Source organism: Myotis myotis, unplaced genomic scaffold (assembly GCF_014108235.1).
Source record: "Myotis myotis isolate mMyoMyo1 unplaced genomic scaffold, mMyoMyo1.p scaffold_m19_p_2, whole genome shotgun sequence".
NCBI lineage: Eukaryota > Metazoa > Chordata > Mammalia > Chiroptera > Vespertilionidae > Myotis > Myotis myotis.
Window position 1 is genome coordinate 11,935,731 of NW_023416324.1, and position 23,848 is coordinate 11,959,578.

Sequence of the window (23,848 nt, forward strand, 5' to 3'; positions counted from 1 at the left end):
CTACTCCCTGCTCCCCCACCCATGTGCCCCAGAGCAAGGCTGCCACATTAAAGCAGGGAACACCCAGGCTGCTGACATACCTCAGGTGCAACCAGTGGTTAAAGAGCTGGGAGGGTGGGCCTCCCTCTTCCCTGGTCTCTTGCAGCCCAGAATAATCATTAACTGAGGCAAAGCCAGGAGTGAGAGCCGAGGCAGGAACCTGGGCTTTAGCACCCCTAGGGCCAGCTCCAGGACCCTTCCCAGCTAGGGCCTGCTGGAGCCACTTTCCTAGCCACACAGCTGGGCTGCCAACGCCCCTGGTGTAGGAGGGAGTGGCTTGGAAAGCCTAACCTGGTATCACTAGGGCAGGTGGCCCGGCAGGCCCCATAAGGGAGCCTCTGAGCACCCAGGGGTGAGAGAGCTGGTGGGGTGGGAGTGGTAGGGAGAGGTCCCCCCTCCCTAGTCTGGCTATGCCAAGTAACGGTGGTCCTTGGGACTTCCAGTACCTGCCAGGGCAAGAGCTGGGCCTTCTGGGAGATTGGGGGTAGCTGAGAAGGGACACCTAAGGCTTGCATGAAGTGGGGCCTCTTGGCGCGTTAAAGGGAGGTGGCTCCTGCAAACTCCCTCCCCCAGAAGGTCACCATTCTTCATCCTCCTCCAGCTAGAGAATTCCCTTCAATTGCTCAGGTGAAACTAAGGTGAGGCCCAGGCAGGCTGAAAGCTTTGATCTTATCACACATTCCTACCCCAGCCCCAGCAGTCCCTGTCTCCTTTCCCTCCCCCCTCCCCACCCCAGGTGAAACAGCAGCCATCTTAACCCTTTCCTCCCATTTCCTCAAGTCAAATCCAGGCTTGAGCTGATCCCTGCCTCCCTTCCAAGCCCCGCTCCCCTCCTAAGGAAGAGACAGAAAAGAGGAAGGAAAGTGGAAAGCAGGAGCTTTGGGACTATTCCGCTCATTTAACTCACTCAATGCCAAACCTGAGCCCTGCAGCTTCCATTCCTCCTAAATTAAAATAACCAAGCTCAGTATAAATAGCCGCACTATTTTCCATATCCATGATCTCATCTGAGACTCACAACAAAATCAGCCTGTTCTCCTCCCCACCCTTGTGGGTCTTATCCTCTGCCTTAGCCCATGGGAGCTGTCTCCCCATGTCCCCTCTTCCCACAGGCTACTTTCAAGGTAAACAGACAGTTCAGTAACTAGAATAACAAATGGGAGCTGAGACAGTCACAAAGACCCCAGATCCCCCCCAAGAGGTGATGTGGCCCTGAAGTCTCTTTCTTGAATGCAGACTCCTTGCCCCTCCCAACCTTTTATTTATATATATATATATTTTTTTTTAATTGATTTCAGAGAGGAAGGGAGAGGGAGAGATAGAAACATCAATGATGAGAGAGAATCACTGATCGGCTGCCCCTACCTGGGCATGTGCTCTTGAGCGGAATCAAACATGGGGCCCTTCAGGCCTCAGGCTGATGCTCTTTCCACTGAGCCAAACTGGATAAAGCTGCCCCTCAACCTTTTATTGACTCTCCTATCAGACTAAAAGCTCCTTCAGCTCATGCTTGGTGTTTATACCTAATACAGGACCTGGCACTCCATAAATGTTTGCTAAATCAATGAATGAATGAATGGTTCCAAATTTAGCTCAGAGAAGCTAAATGACTTGTCCTGGATCACACAGGGAGGGCCAGGAAGAATACAGGAATCTTACGCCTCCTAATCTATGCTCACTCACTAAACACCAGTGGCAGGTCCCCTGGATGTTAGCTTAGCGGCACTTGCCCACAGGGCACACAGGTGAAACAACATGGCAGACCACTGCATGGGTAATCCCAGGTCCACATGGGTGGACAGGCAAGGAAGAGCTAAGGAAGCAGAGAGCCCTCTCCCTCAACTGTTTCCCTGGCCCTTGTGGGCTGGTAGCATCAATAAATTGATAAGGTGGTAGCTTCTCAAGATGGCTGCCTCCCCAGGCTCCAAAGAATAGAATACTATCAACTCTTAAAGGGAAGCTTTCTCCAAGAACTCAAGGTCCTGGTCCTCTGAGTTGGCAGGCAGCCAAAAAGCAAGAAAGCAGACCATTTCATGGGTAGGAAAAGCGAGGCCCAGGTCTTGACTTCTTGCCTCCTGGTCTAGCGGGGTATGGGCAGGGGACTGGGATGTACATGACCTCAGCCATGTGGTGACTTCCTCCCATTCTTTCCCCAGTGTTAACGACTCCAGCAGCAGGCCAGGACTTTCCTGCCCACACTCAACAACAATGCAAATCTAGGGACAATGGGGATGACTCCCTGACCCCTGCCCTGCATGTCTTCCTCCTCCACCAGCCTAATTCTCCTTGTTTTTTAAGCCCCAGTTCCTCCAGAAAGTCCCTCCAGATAACTCATGCCAAACTGATGTTTGCCTTCCCTGACCATGTGCTGCTGTCCGGGCTTGGAGTTGCGGTGGGTACTTATGATTCCTGAGTCCTCCCTCTGCAAGACCCAGAGCTTCTGGAGAGGAAGTACCACGCCCCTAACTTCTTCCAAGAGGACATGGAACTGAATTCAGCTCCTACCTTCCTCTGCACCTGGCTATGTGATCTTGGGCAAGACACTGCCCTTCTCTGAGCTGTCTCTTCTAGGAAATGAAAGTATAATCCCAACTACACAGGAAAGTTGATAATGCAGATAAAACACTTAGCATGAAGTCTAGCACACAGCAGATCCTTAGGCAATGAATGAGTGAATGAATAAATAAATGGACGGATGAATTCTTGACTCCTCCACTACACAGGGATGTTCAAATGACACAGTTTGGGGCTTGCATGTAGATTCTGGCCTCCAGCTGGGTCATGTGCTTCTGTGGCTTCTATTGCAGCCTAGCCCCCAATATAGAGGTGGGCAAAGGGCTGGCTCAGGACAGGCCCCACTCAGCAAAAATTCACCGACTCCCAACAGCAAAACCTACAGGGAGCCTGGGACCCAGGTGAGAAGAATCCAGGTTCCAGGGGTGGGTCTCAATCCCAGGGAAAGGCAAATCCATCTCCCTGGGGAATGTTATCGCTAAATTGAGAGAGGCCCAGAGTCAAAAGGCACCCAAGCCAGAGAAGTAGGAGCTGGATATGTTCACATGGCCGATATGCAGCTTACTGTAGCCTCTGCCAAGTCCGGCCCAGTCCACCTCCTCCAGGCAGACCTTCCTAACTATGCCAGTTGACCCAGGCTGTCTACTCTCTGCATCCAACAGGCTAAATCCACTCAGGTTGGAATGACAACTTTGGGATCAAACAACCTGAGCTCCATTCCCAGCTGATCCATGTACTTGATGGATGACTTGGGCCAGCCATTGCCCCCCTCTGAGCCTCAGTTTCACCCTCTACAAAATGGAGGTTATTGTGCCAACCTCAAAAGAGTGCTAGGAGGATCATATTCCATAATGCCCCTCGAGAGGCTTGGCTTAAGAGAGAATGGCAGTCTAATCAAGAAAAGGCATAGCGTGAAATGTTCACTGAGCATCGGCTGATGACCCGGTGTCAGGTCACTAGCGAGCAGACCCTCGTCTCTATTCTTCCTGTGCACACAGGAAGGCAAATGGCAGGAGAGGGAGAAGCGTTGTTAAGTGGGAGAAGCCACTGGGGCTAGGATTTTGAGGCCAGAATTTCAATCCATCCAGCCCAGTGAGGGATCCAAGAAGAGGCATGATCCCAGTTCCCAACTATTTGAAAACTGGAAACGCCAAACAAAGAGAGGGATGAGTCAGCTGGAGTAAGGAGGGGAGGCCAGGACCAGGAGATGGGGCCAGAGCCGACTCCTTGTGGTGAGCACTGGGAGGCGGGAAAGGAAGAAGTGGAAGCACGGACCTGGAGGTGGGCTGGGAAGGGGCCAGAGGCAGCTGGGAATTCCCACCCCAGCCCAGGAGAAGCATCTGTGGGGTCACCCGAGGCCGCCTCTGAAGTCCTCCCCTTGCCCAATCCCAGGCTGCTTCCCTAACCCCACAAATTGGCACTGGGGAAAAGGTGGGGAAAGATGCCAAATGTTAAAAAATGAAACACCTGGATGTGATCCATGCAGCAGCCCAAGTCCAAGGCACAGCGTGGGGGGAGAGGTCACCGTGAACTTTAGTCTTGCTGTTTCTCTGAGAGCCCCTGGGGACCAGATTTAGAGCTGCGAGGCCTCATCAACACTCGAAAATGAGAAACTGCTACAGGTTTTCCCAGGGCTCCCTGGGCAAGGTCCTGCCTCCTCCGGTTCGGGGCCTGCGGGAGAATGGGACTGGGATGGAGTCCCAGGAAGCCTCCCTCGGCCGCTCCCCTTAAGATGCATGAACATCCTTTCTGCACCCATGGGAGCCTCTAGGCCACACCTCTTATTGCTCAGAGCCCACCAACTGCACACATCTGGGAAGGGGACAACAGGTCCATAGGCCCCAGACTTTCCCAGGCCCCACCCTGGGGTGTGCCCCTCCCTCTCCCCTCCAGGAAGGAGCAATCAGGGTGGAAGGGTGGACTCTGTCCTGCAGCTGCGGCCTCAGTGGGGGAAGGGGGGCAGTGACAGATCAGATGTAGTCACATCCAGGGCGCTCAGACTTCGGAAGAGAAACAGAAAGAGCAGGAATGATCCCTTCCCTCGGTCATTGATTCCACAAGCCCAGAGCAGGGCCTGGGTCAAAAGATGGCCGATGGCAGCAATCTTGATCAGAAGAAACTGGGCCATGCTGGGCACTGGGAACTCTGAGTCATACACTACTCTGGCCTTGCCCTGGGCAGAATAAGACTAATAGAAGAGCCATCAATTGTCAAACACCTATAACATTCCAGACACTGAGCCAGGTCCATCCACTTGGTCTTGTATTCACTTGGGAAATAAGCATCATGATTCTCATTTCTGACCTGAGGCTCAGAGAGAGGAAGCGACTTGCCCACGGTCACACAGCCAGTTGGGGCTGAGCCAAGACTTGAAGTCAGAGCCCTCTGAGCCTACACCTTTCCCTCAACCACAGTGCCCAGGGAAACGGCACAAGTAAGCGAAAGGCAGCAAGGTAGGCACTCAGACTTGTCCCCCGTGTTCCAGGTGTCAGTCCAACACTGCCCCACCCCCATGCCATCCCCTCCATCACCTGCCATTCTGCACCTTCCTCCCTAGTCTGCACCTCCTGGAGTTTTCCCATCTCAGTTAGTGAGAGCTCCATCCTCCTGGATGCTCAAGCTGGAAGGCTGCGGAGACACCCCTGACTCCTGTCTGTCTGTCACACCCCATCCCTCAGCAAACCCTGTTGGCCCTACCTTCACCATATCTTCAGGATTCCACTACTTCTTCCCACCTCTATCTCCCTGGTACAGCTTCCATTGTCTCTGGCCTGAGTCACAGCCTCCTTGCTTTTGCCCTTGACCCTCCCTGTCTTCTCCACACAGCAAATCAAGTGATCTCTCATCTCGCAAAGAAGCAAATCCAAAGTCCTTCCCATGGCCAAGGCTCTGCCCACCTCCCCTTGCCAATCCTCTGGCCACATCAACCATGCTCCCCTTCACTCATGCTATTCCAGCCATGTGAGCCTCCCTGCTTCCCACAAACACGCTAAGCCCACCTCTGGGCCTTTGCCTTAGCTGTGCCCTCTTCCTGGAGTGCCCTTTCCCGAGATATCTGCAGGGCTCACACCCTCACTTCCTTCAGACGCGTCTGTGTAAATGCCACCTTATCAGAGGATTTCCTGACCGCTCGATCGCTCTCTATCCTCTCCCCTGCTTTATTTTTTCTGGCACTTTTATTGATTGTCTGTCTTCCTGCACTAGCTATAATGCAAGTTAAACGAGGGGAGGGAATTTGCCTTTTTTGTTCTCTGCTGTAACTTCAGCACCTAGAACAAGGTTGATAGTTAGAAGATGCTCAATAAATATTTGTTAAATGACTTTTAAGTCTAACACATAGCTGTTGGGGATTCCGTTTGCAGAATATTTAGTCACATCATGAGTCCATTCATTCGCTCAATGCACACTGTAAGCTTTGTGCTCCAGATGCCCCCTAAAATCCAGAACGGGGCACCCTCCTCATGCTTCAGGGAAAAGGGCCCGGTAGGTAGCTGGGAGCTGGTCCTAAGGACATCTCAGGGATACCACACATGCCCCTGGGGATGCTCTGAGGTCCCTACAACCATGGCATGGGCAGCCATCAGGGAAAGGAGGGAGGGTGAGTTCTGGGGGCGGCTGAGACTTGAAGTCCCCACATTCCCTGGACTCAAAGAGCCGCCTTGTTCCCAGGGCTTTCAGGATGGTGCCCCTGGCCCAGACACCCCCAGCAGCCACCAGCCACTCCCCTCTCAAGGCCGCTATTGACATGGCCGACGCCACCAGGCTGGGCAGTGAGGCTGGCGGCTCCCCGCGAAGCAAGTTCCACACATTCTTCTGGGTTTCAGTCAGCCAGCTCTGGGCACTGGGGTAGCCAGCAAGCCCCAGCCAGGCCCTGGGAGCAGGAGAGGGCAGCAGGGCCCAAGAGGCCAAGGCCCAGGTTGAGGCAACATTCCAGCAAGACCCTCAGCCCAACCTCCCCCTTCCTGGCAGGACTGAGGTGTGGGGAAGGCCAGGGTGGGCCCTGGGGGGAGGGTGCAGGGGGCTCACAAGGTCTTTGGGAAGCTGCTGGAGGATGGGTCACATTCACCCCCTCCTCCACCAGCCTGCCGCCTCTCAGCGGAGATGGGCTGGGGAGGGGGGCAACAGGCCAGGGCTGGAGTCCTGCCCACATGCTCCAAATGGTCTGAGGGTCCAGAACCCACATGTCTGGCCTCCAAGTGGCCTCTGAATCATCACTGCAGATCTTTCCACATTTTGGGCAGCCCCTCCTACCCTCCGTTCTGAGAATCTTGCCCAAGGCCAGAAAGCCCTGAAGCCTGTGCAGACTCACCCTAAACCTCGAGCCCCCAGGGGAGCCCAGTGAGGGCTCTGCGCAGGGCAGCTAGCCATTTCCCCCCCGTCGCTTCCCACACAGGGTAGGGCTGGGCCTGGCCTGCTCTGGTCTTAAAACCTCTGGATTAATTCAACTGTCTATAGGGTCTCAGGGAATATTTAATGAGGAAATTAAATAGCTAACAACCCCATAAAAGAACAGATAATCCCACAAACGACTGCCCTAGAGTTTAGCATTTCTAGGTTCCAGCGCAGGCAGGCCCTGGGGACCCTGCAGCACGCTCATCCCTAGTGCCTCTTATCCCAAAGCCAGGCCCGCTGTTCTTGCCTGAGGTAGCCGCTGCACACTTAGGACCCGAGTTCTTTCTTTTATCAACCTGAGTGACAGCAGTTTCATCAACACCTACTGCCTGCCCGCTACAAGCCTGCCCGCTACTGCCTGCCCGCTACAAGCCTGCCCGCTACAAGCCTGCCCGCTACAAGCCTGCCCGCTACAAGCCTGCCTGCTACAAGCAAGTGGGAAAGCAGCAGAGCAGTGAGGAGAGCTTTGTCTGGCTTCAAAGTCTGACTCGTGGGGCCACTGCATATGTGTGGGAGTCACTGAGCAAGTAACCCCTCTGTGCCTCAATTTCCTCTGCTTAGAGCAGTGGTTCTCAACCTTCCTAATGCCGCGACCCTTTCATACAGTTCCTCATGTTGTGGTGACCCCCAACCATAAAATTATTTTCGTGGCTACTTCCTAACTGTAACTTTGCTACTGTTATGAATCGTCACATAAATATCTGATATGCAGGATGTATTTTCATTGTTACAAATTGAACATAATTAAAGCATAGTGATTAATCACAAAAACCACATGTAATTATATATGGGTTTTCCAATGGTCTTAGGCGACCCCTGTGAAAGGGTCGTTCAACCCCCAAAGGGGTCGTGACCCACAGGTTGAGAACCGCTGGCCTAGAGTAAGCGGACTGTCCTAGTAGCTATAGCTTAGTGCATTCAACGGCCGTATTTCCTGAGCACTTACTACCTGCAGGTGCTAAATATAAAGCAGCAGGGAGCAAAAATACAGAAGGTCCTGCTCTCATGAAGCTTAAATGGGAGTAGGGGGAAACAAGTACACAGATACATGCCGGATGGTGACAAAATAAATAAATAAATAAAGCAGTACAAGGGGACAGCAAACGACAGGCAGAGTAGCAGAGTAGCTGAGGACCTGAAGGAGGTGAGGCAGAGGGTCACACAAATATTCTCTGGGCACTCATTCTAGGCAGGAGGAACAGCAGATGCAGAGGTGGGAGTGTGTTCAAGAAACAAAGACCAAGAGCATCAGCCTGTGGACCGAACGGTCCCGGGTTCAATTCCAGTCAAGGGCACATACCTCAGATGCAAGCTCCTCCCCGGCCCGGGCCCTGGTAGGGGTGCGTGCAGGAGGCAACCAATCAATGTGTTTCTCTCACGTGGATATTTCTGTCTTTCCCTCTCTCTTCTACTCTCTGAAAATCAATGGAAAAATATCCTCAGGTGAGGATAAAAAAAAAGAAAAAGAAACAAAGACCAGTGTAGCTGGACTGAGCAAATGAGGGGAAAGTTGGCAGGAGGAGAGATTCGAGAGGCAGAGGGAGAGGCCAGATCTCATAGGGCCTCCAGGGCTTGGGTCTGACTGTAAGCAACACGGAGAGTTGGGAGAGGTTGTGAGCAGGGGAACATAACAGTATAAGGACCTGCTGAGAAACTTGGTGCCTAGCAGACAGTGGGCATTTGATAAATGTGAACTGTCCACATTACTTTGTCATCATCAGGCCCTGCACCCCAAGACCTCCCTTCTCACCACTCCAAGCCCTGAACCCAGTCACCTTCTGCCACCTTCCTTCCACCCATCTCCCAGGCCAGGCCTCAGACCCACAGATCCCAACTTGCCTGCACTCAGCCTGAGAACAGGCCTGGGCCAACTCTGGTGGGGGCCGAGACTCGTATTCACAGGGAGCTTGGCCTAGGGCATGGGGGGAAGGGGTCCATCTCTGTTCCATTCAGCCTCCACCTCCCTCTATGGACTGACCTGCAGCCCTCCCTATGGAAATCTCCAGGGCTCAACCCCCTCCCAGCAGCAGGTCTAGAGCAAGGGGGGCAAAAGGGGTTGGGCAGGGCCGCCAGCTATGTCAAGAGGAGGACTGAAGTAAGATGCCCCTGAGAAAAGGAGGCTCCTCCATTTCCGGCCAGCCCACAACCTCCCCAGTGAGGAAACCCAGTTGAGGCAGGAAACAGGTATCTCAGCGACTTCCCTCCTCAGCTCTGGAAAACACTGTAATCACTGTGGCCTCCTCAAGACTCCTATCTCCTGTCAGGGCGGGCCCCAAGAAAGGAAGGGCTAAGGCCCCAGCAGGAAGAAAAGGGGTCAGCAGGCCCTGAGTCACCCAGACCTGGCCCCCTGCCCCAGCAAGCCTCCGCACCGCCACTGAAATTACCCCCACACTTAATCACAGACCACCGTCTCCTCTGTCTCCTGCCCCTGCTGAGATCTTGAGCTCCCTAAGGACCATCTCATCCTCCTCTCATATCCTCCTCTCACCCACTCACTGCTAGCTTATGGATGTGAACTGAAGGGTAGAAGAGACCAAGGGCAAGTAGGCAAGGAGGAGCCAAAGGCGTGCTGGGGCCCTGGCTAGGAACCTGATATCATTGAAAACTTACAACAAACTCCTTACTCCTATTTTACAGATTTGAAAACTAAGGCTCAGAGAGGAAAACTTGCCCCAGGTCACAGAGCTGGAAAATGGCAGAGCTGGATTCAAACTTGAGTCCAGAGGCCAAGCTCTTCCCAGGCCTCCACCATGAGCCTGGGGTGGGACAGGGAAGACCTTGATGTGGTTGCTGAGGAGACTCTATAATCACAGGACCAGAGCTGCCTATTTTCTGATCTCAGTTCTGGGAAAGCACAGACAGGGCCTGATCTTGCTCACCCAAAAACCCCAGCCCCTAGTGCTGTGCCAGGTGCACTGGTACACAATAGGTCAGTGATGGAGAACCTTTTGAGCTCGGCGTGTCAGCATTTTGAAAAACCCTAACTTAACTCTGGTGCCGTGTCACATATAGAAATATTTTGATATTTACAACCATAGTAAAACGAAGACTTATATTTTTGATATTTATTTTATATATTTAAATGCCATTTAACAAAGAAAAATCAACCAAAAAAAATGAGTTCGCGTGTCACCTCTGACACATGTGTCATAGGTTCGCCATCACTGCAATAGTGCTTGGCCAGTATCTGCCCAATGAGAATGAATGAACCCTGAACACCTGTTGATTGTCATGGGATGCTGCTCAATGAAGATGTGTTGAATGAACAAGTGAATGAGATGACTGGCTACAATCCGGGAATTTCTGTGGCAATTACTCCAGAACACAGCAAACAACTCCACCTCCTCCCCACTCCTGCCATAGTAGAACCCAGGCATCCAGGAGCCCCTCATTGGGAGGCAAAGCTGGGGAGAGTCAAAAAAGGCAGACAGGCCCTAGCCAGTTTGCCTCAGTAGATAGAGGGCTGGCCTGTGGATGGAAGGGTCCCGGGTGAGATTCCGGTCAATGGCACGTACCTAGGTTGCAGGCTTCTCCCTGGCCCTGTCTCTGGTTGAGGCGCGTGCAGGAGGCCCAACCAATCGATGTAAACACATCAACGTTTCTCTCTGTCTTTCCCTCTCTCTTCCACTTTCTCAATGGAAAAATATCCTTAGGAGAGGATTAAAAAAAAAAAGGCAGACAGCCTACGTGCTAGGTTGGTGCCTCCTTTTTGGAAAAGTGAAAACCAGTGTTGGGAGCTGCATGTTCAGGTCAAGACTGGGAGGCAACTGGACAGGCTCTGCTGAATATGGAGAGGCTGAGAAAAAGGATTAAGGAAGCTGACCAGATTGGGGGGGGGGTGGGTAGGAGAGGTGATGAGTGGGTGGGGCATGAGAGGTGAGAGGGGTCAGGCCTGGGTGGGAGTTAACAAGTGACTCAGAAGGCCAGAGGTGAGAGGAAGCTGGCAAGGCAAGGCAAGGCAAGGCAAGGATAGGGAGTCAGTCACTGGGTAAACACTGGCCAGCTTAGAAGAATCCCTCTCTTGGCTCTGAGAACATGGAGGCAGGGGCAGGGACCGCATTGGACCACCTCAAAAAGGGTGGGTGTGGTTCTGTGGCTCCCCAGGGCAGGCCCAGCTCCCCAGATGTGCCCCCACCTACTTCTGCCACCAGCTCCCTGCCCATTGACCCCACCCCACCCTCCTGGAGTTCATTCAGGTCCTCACAGCCTCTCCTGGCCAAGTGTTCTCCTTTCCTCCATCCAAGCTCCGAGCAGGGGACTGGGCTGCAGGGGCAGTCCCCTCCCCATCCCGCACCTTGGAGACCTGGGGGAAGGAAAGCTGAAGAAGCAGATCCACGGAACGTCCACCACTTAGCAGGCCCAGCTCAGGCACTTTCCTGGGCATTCCACCCGGTCCTACACATGCGCTCGGAGGCCACACATCTTATGTCCCTTAGGCATGAGGGCTGGTCTCCGAGAGCTTCGCTCGCTGGCTCTAGGTCACACTCAGTGAAGAGCGGGGATTGATCCGGGAGTCCTGAGCGCAGGGCTCTGGGTCCGGCGGGGTCACAGTCTCAGGTGTGTCCTGAACGGCTCTTTCCTTGCGCCCGCCTGGTTACCAGCTCCCCAAGGGCACGGGCGCGTGGTGAAGTTCCCGGGGGGCTGCGAGGATCTGCATCGCCCCGAGGGCCCCTTTTCCCAGTTGGCACAGAAAGAAAGGGGTGCCCTCCCCTGCCCAGCCAAGTTCCCACCCTGCTCAAAAGTTTCTCAGCCTGGTCCCCGGGGATGGAAGGCCGAGCCGAGCCCAGCGCCACTCGGAGACTCGACAACGTGGCTGGGCGACCCACGGGCTCCCACGCGGGAGGCCCCGCCCCCGGCCCCACAGGGTTCCCTGGGCGGCCCTCCGGACAGCCCCACGCGGGAGGGGGCGCCGGTCGCTGCCGACCGGCCTGGGCCGACCCGGGGGTCCCCGACGGGCGCCGCGTCCGGAACCAGAGTTCCAACAGCGCAGGGTCGGCGCCCCCGCCAAGTTGGCGGGCACGGCGAGCAGGGCCCGGGCGCCCGCGCCCCCCCGCCCGCACACTCACCGCGAGCAGCCGCCCGTGCAGCAGCAGCGCCAGCAGCAGCGCGCCCGCCGCCCGCCGCCCCATGGCCCGCTCCGCTCCGCTCACTCGCACGCCCGGCGTCCGCCCGCAGCCGCCCGCTCGCCGGCCTGCCGAGTCCTCGGGACAGCGCGGCCCGCTCCCGCCCCCGCCACCCCCACCCCTCCCGCACCCGCCGCCCGCCCCGCCCTGCCCCGCCCCCGAGGCCGCCCGCCCCGCCCCCGAGCCTGGCCCCGCCCCCGGACCGCCCCGCCGGGGCGCGAAACCCCGCCCACGGACCACGGGCGCCGCTCCTCGGAGCCAGCAGCTCCGCCAACTGGGCCTTTGTCTGGCCCCCAGCCCCCTCCGCGGGCCGCGGCCCAGCCCGGCTCCCCGCCAAACCCGGCCTGGAGTAAAGATGGGACGGGGGCCGGGGCCTCCCTCCACGCGCACGCCGCTCCGCGCGCCCCTTCGGACTGCCAGACCCGTAAAACCCCCCCACACCTCTCCACGCTCCACCAGCGGGACCCCCCGCGGGCCGCTCTCGAGGACACTCCAGAATGCCACGCGTGCACACAGGCATTTTTGACACGGGCACCTGAGCACGCTCACAGGACACTTTCACACTCACAAGTGCCACGCACCAGCACTTTCATCTGCTCCCGGTGCGCACTCGGCACATTTGCACTCTTGTACCAACTTTCATACACTAACAGTCTTCCCGGATGCAAAAGAATACGGTATCTCCTCAAAACTCTCACCTCTGCAGGTGACACAGTGGGCACAGCTGGCACACTCATATTCACATTTTTACACAGACTCACATAGACATCTTTTCGCACACAAATTCCTCACAGGCGCCGACAGTTGACACACACAGGCCGACAATTTTCTCACATGCAGGTTGGCCTTGTTACATTTTCTCACACACTAACCACAGTGACCTACAGTAGCAGGCACTCAACCCTGAACTGCCCCGACACATGCCACTTTCCATATCCATCACTCGCAGACCAACTTTGACTCACATAAATCACAGCCCCTGCGACAGAGACACCCCACGCACCCATCCAGGCCCAGACACAGACAGACCCTGCCAGAGCCCCGATCACAGCTGCTGGGCGGTAAATCACAGTCCCTGAGGATCCACCTCTGACACAGACCCAGTCTGGGCACACATGGCCCCGCCACCAGGTCGCCTTCCCGCCCACGCACAGGGCTCCTTTCTGCCTGAAAATTTCCAGGACAGCCAGGCTGATGGGTGGAGAGAAAATTGACGTGTGTGTAGCTGAGAGGAAAACCTTTTGAGTAATGATAGAGGGAGGAGAAGAAAAACTGAAGTTTCCATTGTTTCCTCGAGAGTTGCTAGGTTCCAGAGACTCGCGGCTGGGTTTGCAGCCAGGAGTGAGGTGAGCTGTGGACAGAAGGAAATGCCTAGCTGACAGGGTGGCACCAGGCCTGGCTGCGGAGGAAGGTGTGTTCCCTGTGATAGCAGCCTGCAGTCTCCCGGGCACTCTGGGGCCTCCTATCCAGGCACCTGGGGGACCGAGAACACACTAGCATCCTGGCCTCCATCCCAGATAGGTGTCCCATCTCTAAAAGATGGGGTTCTCCACCCTGTGGGGCATATTTCTGGGGGACCAGCTCAGAGCTGTAAGGAACAGAAATTCATCCACAATGTTTCGGCCAACTCCCTGTGCCCAACCCAGATGCCAGGCACAGCACTGAATAAGACTTTTTTTTTTTTTTAGAAAGAGGAGGGTGGGAGTGGGAGAGAGAAAGAGCGAAAGAGAGAGAGAGAGAGAGAGAGAGAGAGAGAGAGAGAGAGAGAGAGACTCCAACCAACTAAGCCACTAAGGCCAGGGCAAGGTCTGTTTCTGATCCAGACAGGGAGATAGGGATGGACAGCAGAGGGACACCAGATCTTAACCCTTGATGAACTCCTAATCTGATGGAGGGAAGAGGAAGGATATTGTCCCTGTTTTCATGTTGTTTTCAGTGCGATGGAGAATCCTGCCTCCACCACCGTGCTGTGCAACCTTGGACAAATTATTCAACCTCTCAGTATATCTCTATCTCATCAGCAAGAAAAGGAGACTAATGCTAAGACCTGCCTCATAGCGTTGTTCTGAGAGTTAAAATGAATTCATATATATTTTAAAAAGAACCATTTCAGCCCTGGCCGGTTTGGCTCGGTGGATAGAGCATCAGCCTGCGGACTGAAGGGTCGTGGGTTCGGTTCCGGTCAAGGGCATGTACCTTAGTTGCAGGCACATCCCTGGTAGGGGGTGTGCAGGAGACAGCTGATTGATGTTTCTAACTCTCTATCCCTCTCCCTTCCTCTCTGTAAAAAATCAATAAAATATATATTAAAAAAAAAAAAAAAAGAACCGTTTCAGGCACCTAATAATTACTAAATAAGTGGGGGCTATTTCTCTTATTTCTGTTTCTGGGTGAGTTCCGAATCTGAAGAGGGAGACACAACTCTGCCCTCAGATGGCGGGAAGGGGCTCCTGTCTGATGGAGGAGCAGCTTCTGCACCCAATGTGTTAATCCCAGTCTGAAGGCCAGAGGCAACCCCCGCCCCAAGGATCTCCAGTGCGATGGAGGACTACAGCCTTGTGCCTGAGAACTCCCTGTCTGATGAGGAAGGCTATAAAACTCCGCTGACTTCAGAGTTGGCAGGTGGCCAGCTCTGGTGGCAGGGTTTTTTCCAAGGCCTTGCCTGTCTGTGGAGGTCAGCATCCGTGACAAATCGCATTTTGTGAGCTGCCTCAGTGTCTACTATCCCCTACCTCAGGCCCTTTACGTCCCAGAACTTTGGCTTCTTGGATGATTTGCTCATGAGCAAAGGGAAAAGGGGAACAAGTAACCCTTTGTAAAAGTTTGGTCAAGACGAAAACCCAAGCTATAAGCCTTGCTTCCGAAAGGAGGTTGGGGAGAGAGGTGGTAAAGCTGACTGCAGCCAGCAGGAGCGGGCGGAGAGCAGGAAAATGCGGCCTGTCTAGAAAGCCTTCCAGGGTGACTCCACCCGCCCTGAGAATTGGTCATCCACCTATTTATTCTGCATCCTCTCCCCACTAAGGGACTTGGCCGGCTCTGTTTTATTTTGCAGTCCTCGATATCTTTAGTAAATGTTCTCAAGTTGCTTTGTTTAGGGCCTGGCTTTCTCCTCATATGGCTCAGAAGAGGAGCAGGGGCCGGCCTTCTGGGCTTCGCTGAGCCTGCGAGGCGCCTGTAATTGCACTGTACGTACTCATAACTCCCAGTGCTCCTTACACTCTTTGGAAAAGAAACAACTCGAGTCTTGCACAAGGTTCCTTCGATAAGGAGAGGCTACAAGAGTTTGGACAGGCACGAGCAGCCAAACACTATGGCTTCTGAGAAAACAGGAGTCGGGGGCCTTCTGGAACCAGTAGCCAGCGTCTGTGAGTCACCTGCTCCCAAGTTGACAGGACTCAACTTCTCCTGGCTTGCACTCCCACTCCAATTCTTCTCTCTGCCTCAGACCTTCTCACCCATTTCACGTTTTATTTATTCATTCGTTCATTCGTTCGTTCAGGGCTGCAGGGGACAGTTAAGGAGGTGGTTCACTGCACAAGGGTCTGCAGCCAAGTGGGCCCTGTTGTGAACTCTGTCTGCTTAGAGGGGGTACCTTTTGCAAATATGAGCAGGGACACTGTATGGACTAGTGGTGGCCCTGCACTCATTCAATAATGGAAGTAAACATCTATTTTGCACAGGGTTCCAACGCCTGTGTAGGAAAACAGGTGCTAGCATGGTAAAGATATGTTACTGGGTGAGAATGTGGAATAGGACATTGATATTGAGAGGGAGTGGGGATGGAGGAAAGGAAACAAGGAGATGATGTGGCAAAGAGGAGAAAGTGGAGGGAGGACATAGTTCTAAGCAGGTGGTAAAAGTTCCCTTGGACAGCCCAGCCACTGTGGCTCAGTGGTTAAGCATCAGCCCAGGGACTAGGAGATCACGGTTCAATTCCCAGTCAGGGCACCCGCCCTGGTTTCAGGCTGGGTCCCCAGTGGGAGGCAGGCATGCAGGAGGCAGCCCATCAAGGATTCTCTCTCATCATTGATGCTTCTGTCCCTCTCTCCCTCTCCCTTCTTCTCTGAAATCAATAAAAACTTCTTTTTTTTTTTAAGTTCCCTTGGACGGAGAGAGGACCCTGCAGGGCCTGGCAAGATACAGTCCTGCCCATTTCTCCAGCCACATCCCTCCCCCAGCATGGTCTTTGCACTTGCTATTTCTCTTGAGTGCCTACTCTTAGAATCCAGATCAAACTTCATGGCACCATAGAAGCCTTCCCTGACCTCCCTGGCTAGATCATGTCCCTGCTATACTTTCCAACAACCCCCCACCCTTCTCTCTCTCTCTTACCATTTTTGACAATAGCAGTCATTGGGAAGATCATTTAACATTAGGAGGCATAACGAAGAAGGCACAATTGTCTTGTTTCTATCTTGGTCCCAACTATACCCCCTGTGAAGAACACAGTGCCTGGCATGGAGCTGGCACTTGAGTGAATAATGTTACTTAAGTAAAAGAACAAGTTAAAGCAAGCATGTCGTAAGGCACCAATGTCCCCCTTCTGGTTTATACTTGGGGCAGAGATAAACTCCCTTCCTTGACCAACATTGAATCTCATTTTTTTTCACTACCACAGTCACGACATTATAGACAAGTGAGAGCATTTTATTACTTCCCTTTATCAAACAAGGAAACTGAGGTCCAGGGGATGCAATGGCCTGCCTCGTTCACACAGTCAGTGTGGGGTAGAGCCAGGATTCACGTGCATGACTGTCTGCCTCCAGAACCCATTCCCAATTCTGCTCCCCACCCGACCCTGCCTCGGGTTACGCTCAACTCTGCACAGGCAGAAGTGAGACTCTTGAAAATCGTTTTGGATTTGGCCCTCTGACCCCTCCTATCTCCACACCATCCCTCATCAATCACCTTCTTGCAGAGCTCCTGCTGTAGATCCCAGGCCCAGGGGCTGGGTCCCCATACTGTGCCTCATGGATCACCTGCTCTCTGAGATGCTCCTTGGGAAAGGGATTCCCTAGTCAAGAAGATTGGGGATTCCCCGCTCTTTCCCACACTTGGGCCATCTCAAGAAACACCAACACAGGAAAGTTTCTGAGCAGACCTCCAGTGCAGTCACCCATCCAGCTGTGGTTTTTTTTTTTTTATTGATTTTGAGAGAGAGAGGGATCTATAATAATAAAAGCATAATATGCTAATTAGACCAGACAGCTGAACGACCTTCCGGAAGCCATTCCGGATGTCCTTCCAGATGACGCCGCCGTGGTGGGGTCAAGGCAGAGGCAGTTAGGGGCGATCAGGCAGGCATGCAGAGTGGTTAAGGGTGATCAGGCAGGCAGGCAAGCAGTTAGGGGCAATCAGGCAGGCAGGCAGAGTGGTTAGGGGTGATCAGGCAGGCAGGCAGGCAGGTGAGCAGTTAGAAGCCAGTGGTCCCGGATTGCAAAAGTGATGTCCGACTGCCAGTTTAGGCCCAATTGGCAGTTGGACATCCCCCAAGGGGTCCCGGATTGCAAAAGAATGCAGGCTGGGCTGAGGGACCCCATCCCCCTGCACAAATTTTGTGCACCAGGCCTCTAGTAGAGATATAAAAGCATCAATGAGAGAGAAACATTGATCGGTTGCCTCCTGCATGACCCCTACTGGGGATCCAGCCCAAAATCAGGGCAAGTGCCTGACCAGAAATTGAATTGGTGACCTTTTGGTTCATGGGTTGACACTCAGCCACTGAGCCACACCAGCCGGGCCCAGCTGTTAATGCTGCATTCTTCAACATACTCAAGATAGGGACCTCCCTTGTTTTTATGGAAAAACCTTGTAACATTTCACAAGATTAGTGTTTCTCATAACACACTTTGCACATACTGCCCCCGAGCCAGCTCCTGAAAGACCTAAATGGTTTCTATAATTTGAATTTGTCACTCATGCTCCCCCACACCCATGGCTCCCCTCCAGCCAGGCTGGAATTCTCATGGTCTCCACATACCCACTCACATTCCTGCCCACACGCCCCTGCTTCAGCCATAGAAGACTTCTGTGCAGGGCCTGTCATTGGAGCTCCAAAAATGTTCATTTCCCTTCTTTGTCATTGTACACATGTGCATTTTACCCCATGTGATCCCCATATGCATATGAGTTCATGTTTTGCTTTTTCTGCTTAACATTCTTTTCATTAACGCCATTCTGTGTGTCAGTAAAGACCAAGGCCACTTACAAATGGTTCTGTGGATCAGTGCCAGTCCTCAAACTGCTTAGTACCAGTCTGAGACGAGATAAGAAGCTTGTTCAGAGTGGAAACCAACCATATCAGTAAGCACTCTGTTTAGCTTAAGCTAACACCTTTTTTCTTGCAATACTTGGTCCATTTGGGAAGCAGCACCTAGACACATTCTGGTACAAGCTCTTTTTCTTCTTTTCTTTTTAAATATATTTTTATTGATTTCAGAGAGGAAGGGAGAGGGAGCAAAACATCAATGATGAGAACCATTGATGGGCTGCCTCCTGCATGCCCCACACTGGGGATCGAGCCCGCAACGCGGGCATGTGCCCTGACTGGGAATCGAATTGTGACCTCCTGCTTCATAGTTCGGTGTTCAACCACTGAGCCATGCCAGCCGGGCATGGTACAAGCTCTTTATTTCAGATGGTAACCGTTAGCAATTTACGGGCCATCTACTTTGAACAGCACTCATATTGAGTTTGCACATAGTACTTCTAATAATTATTTAGTGTTGTGCCTCATCGACATACTGTTGTTCATTAACCCTATCTGATTGTTGGATGGCTGTTTTTAGGTCATTGTGGTTCAGACAGCATTGCTATGGCCAGGTATGCATGCATCCATGTGTTTACTTTACCAGCTCCTTCCGTTTTTAAGGACCACAAATCTGAGGCCAAGGAGGTGAAGTGACCTTGGCAGAGTCACGAGTGGCAGAGGCACCCCTTCCACCCAGACCTCCTGACCTCAGCGCCTTGTTCCTCCAGCCTGACCGCCCTTCCTACCGGGCCGACTTTCCATTCCTTTCATGCTTTTCTTTACTAGGCTGTGAACCTTCGGCAGTGTTTCCACATGTTGTCTTTTGGAGCTTGAGAGAAATCCTTTTGGAATGTCCTGTGCCTTCTCCCTCCGGCTTTGTTCGATTGTTCACAAGAAATTCCTGCCCTGCTGGGAGGAGCTTAGGAAGCTGTAAAGAAAGTTTGCCAAAAATGGTGCTACCAGCTCAGGCACAGCACATGTCTGAGGCTCTCTCCTTTCCCTGAGATTTCAGCTTAAAAGAGGGCAGTGTGAATGCAATTGAGGGGAAGGGTGTGCCCCATTCCCAGTGTTACGTTTCTTATGCGGAGCAAGCAGGGGCAGTCGTGTAGGCAGAGAAGACAGTAAGGGATAAATGGGCCTCAGAATGGGGGTGAGAAGGGAGGGGGGAGAGGGCGGGAGGCGCGGGCCCTAAGGCTAAGGTTCAGGATAAGAGAGATTAGGGTGGAGTAAAGGGTCAGGAATAGAATGAGCATGTCTCTCAAACACGCACCTTAGTCATACAAAAGCTTCATTTAATTTCTAGGATCTTAGAATAGTGCTATCAAATTATCTGTTTGAAAGGAGTCACATTAGATCAGTGGTTCTCAACCTTCCCAATGCCGCGAGCCTTTAATACAGTTCCTCATGTTGTGGTGACCCCCAATTTCATCGTTACAAATTGAACACAATTAAAGCACAGTGATTAATCACAAAAACAATATGTCATTATATATGTGTTTTCCGACGGTCTTAGGTGACCCCTGTGAAAGGATCGTCCAACCCCCAAAGGGGTCGCGACCCACAGGTTGAGAACCGCTGCATTCGATTGTTTTAAATACAGAGAAATAATTCTAATATCACAAAAATAATTCTAATATCATGCCCTTACACCCAATGTTACCAAATGATGCAGGGACCAGTGGATTGAGCAACTGAGACAGCAGATGACCCTTGAGGAAATTTCTCCCTTTGCTTACTATTTCCTGTAAGAGCATGTTGTCCCAGGTTAGCACGGCCCTGCTCAGAAGACTGGTGTTGGGGGCAGCCCAAACCCCTGGACTTAAATACAATCCTTGCTTTGTCTAATTTATTGCATGTTTTAGAGGCCAAGATTTACCCCTCTTTCTTTTAAAATCCATTCAATAAATACTAAGAAAAAAAACCCAGCGGTTTGAATAGAAAGGGCATTGGCTGAGGGTCAGAGGCCTGGGTTAGCATCCCAGCTCTGCTACTTTTCAGCTGCAGGAGCTCAGGCATGTTACTTTCTCTCTCTGAGCCTCAGTTTCCCCCTCTGCAAAATGGGGTACTGACACCGAGCCTCACAGGGAGCTGAGGGCCGAGAGCCTGTGATTCAGGCCTTGGCAGCATGCCTGGCACTTAATAATGAAGGACTTTCCCCGGCCACACTCTGCCGTGGGGACACCTAGGCCATTCTGTACACAAGATAGACAGCACAGTAAGCCGTGACATTGTTCTGCAGCCTGCCTGCTGCTTCCTGTTTACATGGACCCTGCAGATGCACGGTTTGACCGGTGGATACAGGGACTTCCTGTGGCCTCCGCATGGCCACATGAGGCAGAAGGCCTTCTCTAACGAAGAGCCTTATTTTCCCTGGACTTGGGCAGAGTGACTGGTTGAACAGATTTGTGAGCCATGAGTATATATCCTGAGAAGTCTGAGCCATGCACAGAGATCCTGTCCCTTTAGGGTACAATCAAATCCCCAACCAATGGTCAAATTTCAGTTGAGCACCTACTATGCACTGGGCTCTATAATGACATCTACCATTCATTGGCACCCACAGTATGCATTTGTGGAGCACCTTCTGCTTCCAAGATGTTGTAATCCTAAAGATAATTATTACTGAGCACCTACTCTGCACAACCATTTTTTGAAGAGCCGCTGTGCTCTATGCACTGTAACCATCTTTAGCACATCAATTATACCTGATCTCTCTGTGCTTCAGTTTCCTCATCTGTACGATAGGGACAATAGTACTTTACTTAAAGGATTGGTATGAGGCTTAAATGAGTTAATACATATGGTATAGTTAATGCCTAGGGTATAGTTAAGAGCTTAATAAATGTTGGCTGTCATCATTATCAGTTATTGAAAGTGCCCAGTGTGCAAGGTACTGTAATTACTTTTAATATCATAGTAGTTACCATTACTGAGCACATGCTGGGCATAAGGCCCTTTAATCCATATCAATATAATTGAGCCCCTATTGTGAGCCAGAACTGGGCTAGATACTGGAGACCCCAAGAACAGTGTTGTAGACAAGGGTCTTACACTCTGATTAGGGGAAATTGGACCATTTTTGAGGTAGGCATCCTTAGGAGTCAGGATGACTCTTTTGCAAATATGGGCTTAAAGCAGGAAGGAGATGGGTTTGAGGGGCCAGATTGGGTTTAGGAATCAGGGCACTATTTTTTTTTATTTATTGGTTGATTTTAGAGAGGGGGGGAAGGAGAGAGAGAGAGAGAGAGAGAGAGAGAGAGAGAGAGATTTGTTGTTTCACTTGTTTGTGCATTCATTGGTTGTTTCTCGTATATGCCCTGATGGGGATTGAACCTGCAACCTTAGAGTATTGAGATGACGCTCTAACCAACTGAGCTAGGGCTTCAGGACACCCTTGAGCTACCTCTTGAGTTGGACCAAAATGGATTCTAACCAGCTATATTCCTGTGACTATTTGCCTGGGGAATAAGTCACTGGAGGGCTGAGGACCCTTCAGACAAAGGCCAAAGTCTTCTTCCTGGGAAGGTTAGAGATGCCAGAGACAGAGAAAGAAGCTGCTGGGCTTTGAACCCAGGAAGGATCACCCTTGTCCTTCAGAGATGGAGTAGAAGCGGGGGTGAAGTCAATGGGCTGGGGGTTCAGTGCCCGCTTCCGTCTTCCTATCCTAAGACCACCTCAGCAATCTCATGGTAGAGATATTCAGGCTTGCTGCCTTCTCTGCTTGGCCATAGGGCTAGGCCACCTCCTCCAAGAGCCATGGAGCCTTGTAGACCTTCGGGTTATTTCAAGGTCAACCCCATTCCATACTCCATTATTGCCCTCATATTTCCAAGGGGAATTCTAGCAAGAAGGATCTGGCTGGGTCTGGAGTTCAGAGCCACACAGAAATGGGCCCTGAGGCCTGAAATAGCCCCTGGACAGCCTGGGAAGATAACTCAGGACTTAGGAGGCTTGAGTTCTTGGGTGGGGGTGGGGTATAGTCTCAATTCTCAGCTCAGGACGCTCTAGGCCTCCGTTGGGACCAGGAGAAATGCAAAAATATGAGTCCTGGAGCCCATAGAGATCATCAAATTACCCCATTCATGTTATAGAAGAGGAAACAGAGGCATAGAGAGGGGAAAGGATGAAACCTCGGTCTCTGGGCAGGTGAGTGGCAGAACTAGGTTGGATTCCCAGGCTCCAGAGTCCCTCATCAGCAGGATGGTAGATACCTGGGTGCCTTGTGGGGCCTGTTGAGTCTGAAAGTTTGGAGCCTTCAGTGGCCCAGGGGACACTTTCTCAGATATTCCCAGCAAGAAATGTGGGAGTACCTATTCTGACCCTCCAACCCTCACCTGGTTTGGACAGAACCATTCTTTCCAGAGATTTCCCAGGAAGGGCCATCCTCCCACCTGCCACTATCCCAGGTTGCCTGTTCCAACACTGGGCAATGTAAACTTTTCTCTACATCCACCCTGGGCCCTGGCCACCAAAACCACATCTTTAGAAGCATAAATATGTATGAAACACTTGGAAAACAACAACAACAAAAAACAACAACCCACTTAGAACAGTGCCTGTAAGGGCTCTACAGGGTTTGTTATCATCATCATCATCATCATCATCATCATCATCACTTCTACCCTTCTGCTCACATGGGCTGTGCTAAAGTTAATAATCCTGGAAAAATAAGAGTTTGGATGGGGTTGGGTATAAACACTCTATTTCTTCACATGCAGGAACCAAGGGTAAGGGAGGCTAGGAACCTCCCCAGCGGTCCATGCAAGACAAAACCCAGAGGTTCCTAACTGAGACCTGTGGGCTTCACACTCGGCCAACAAGTATTTTTGTTCATCTCACAGACCCTTATGACTTTTTTTTAAAAGTATGTTTTAATTGATTTTTAGAGAGAGAAGAAGGGAGAAGGGTAGAGAAATAGAAACACTGACGAGAAAGAAACATCATTGATTGGCTGCCTCCTTGCACATCCCACACTGGGGATCAAGTCCCGCAACCTTGGGCGTATTCCCTGGCCGGGAATCAAACCATGACCTCCTGGTTCATGGGTCAACACTCAACCATGAGCCACACCAGCTGGGCTGACGTTTTTTAAATTTGTTGCTAACATATTAAACTCAGATTCCTGGCTTTTCTTGAAAAGGCAACAACCCATTTGAGACCTGGGTTTTGACCAGGTATTCCCTCTCCACTCAGATACAGTCTCCACTATCCAGCCCAATTCACTCATTCATTTTTTTAATACTTTTTTATTGATTTCAGAGAGAGAAAGAGAGAAGGGGAGAGGGATAGAAATATCAATGATGGCCCTAGCTGGTTTGGCTCAGTGGATAGAGCGTCAGCCTGTGGACTGAAGGGTCCCGAGTTCGAGTCTTTTCAAGGGCACATGCCTGGGTTGTGGGCTCGATCCCCAGTAAGGGGCATGCAAGAGGCAGCCTATCAATGATTCTTTCTCATCATTGATGTTTCTATCTCTCTCTCCCTCTCTCTTCCTCTCTAAAATCATTAAAAATCTATTTTTTTTAAAAAAAGA

The 23,848-nt window shown here is 52.0% G+C and overlaps 1 protein-coding gene across 12 annotated transcripts in view; it reads right to left on the bottom strand.

The window, feature by feature from the left end:
• The window catches only part of HSPG2 (heparan sulfate proteoglycan 2), a 100,269-nt gene extending 88,112 nt beyond the window's left edge, over positions 1–12,157 (bottom strand). For all 12 annotated transcript variants that reach the window (XM_036348424.1, XM_036348423.1, XM_036348422.1 and 9 more), the window contains exon 1: positions 12,012–12,157. In XM_036348424.1, coding sequence (XP_036204317.1) covers positions 12,012–12,074 — 63 coding nt within the window. In that variant the 5' untranslated portion in view covers positions 12,075–12,157. The remainder of the gene's footprint in view (positions 1–12,011) is intronic.
• Positions 12,158–23,848: the final 11,691 nt, after the last annotated feature.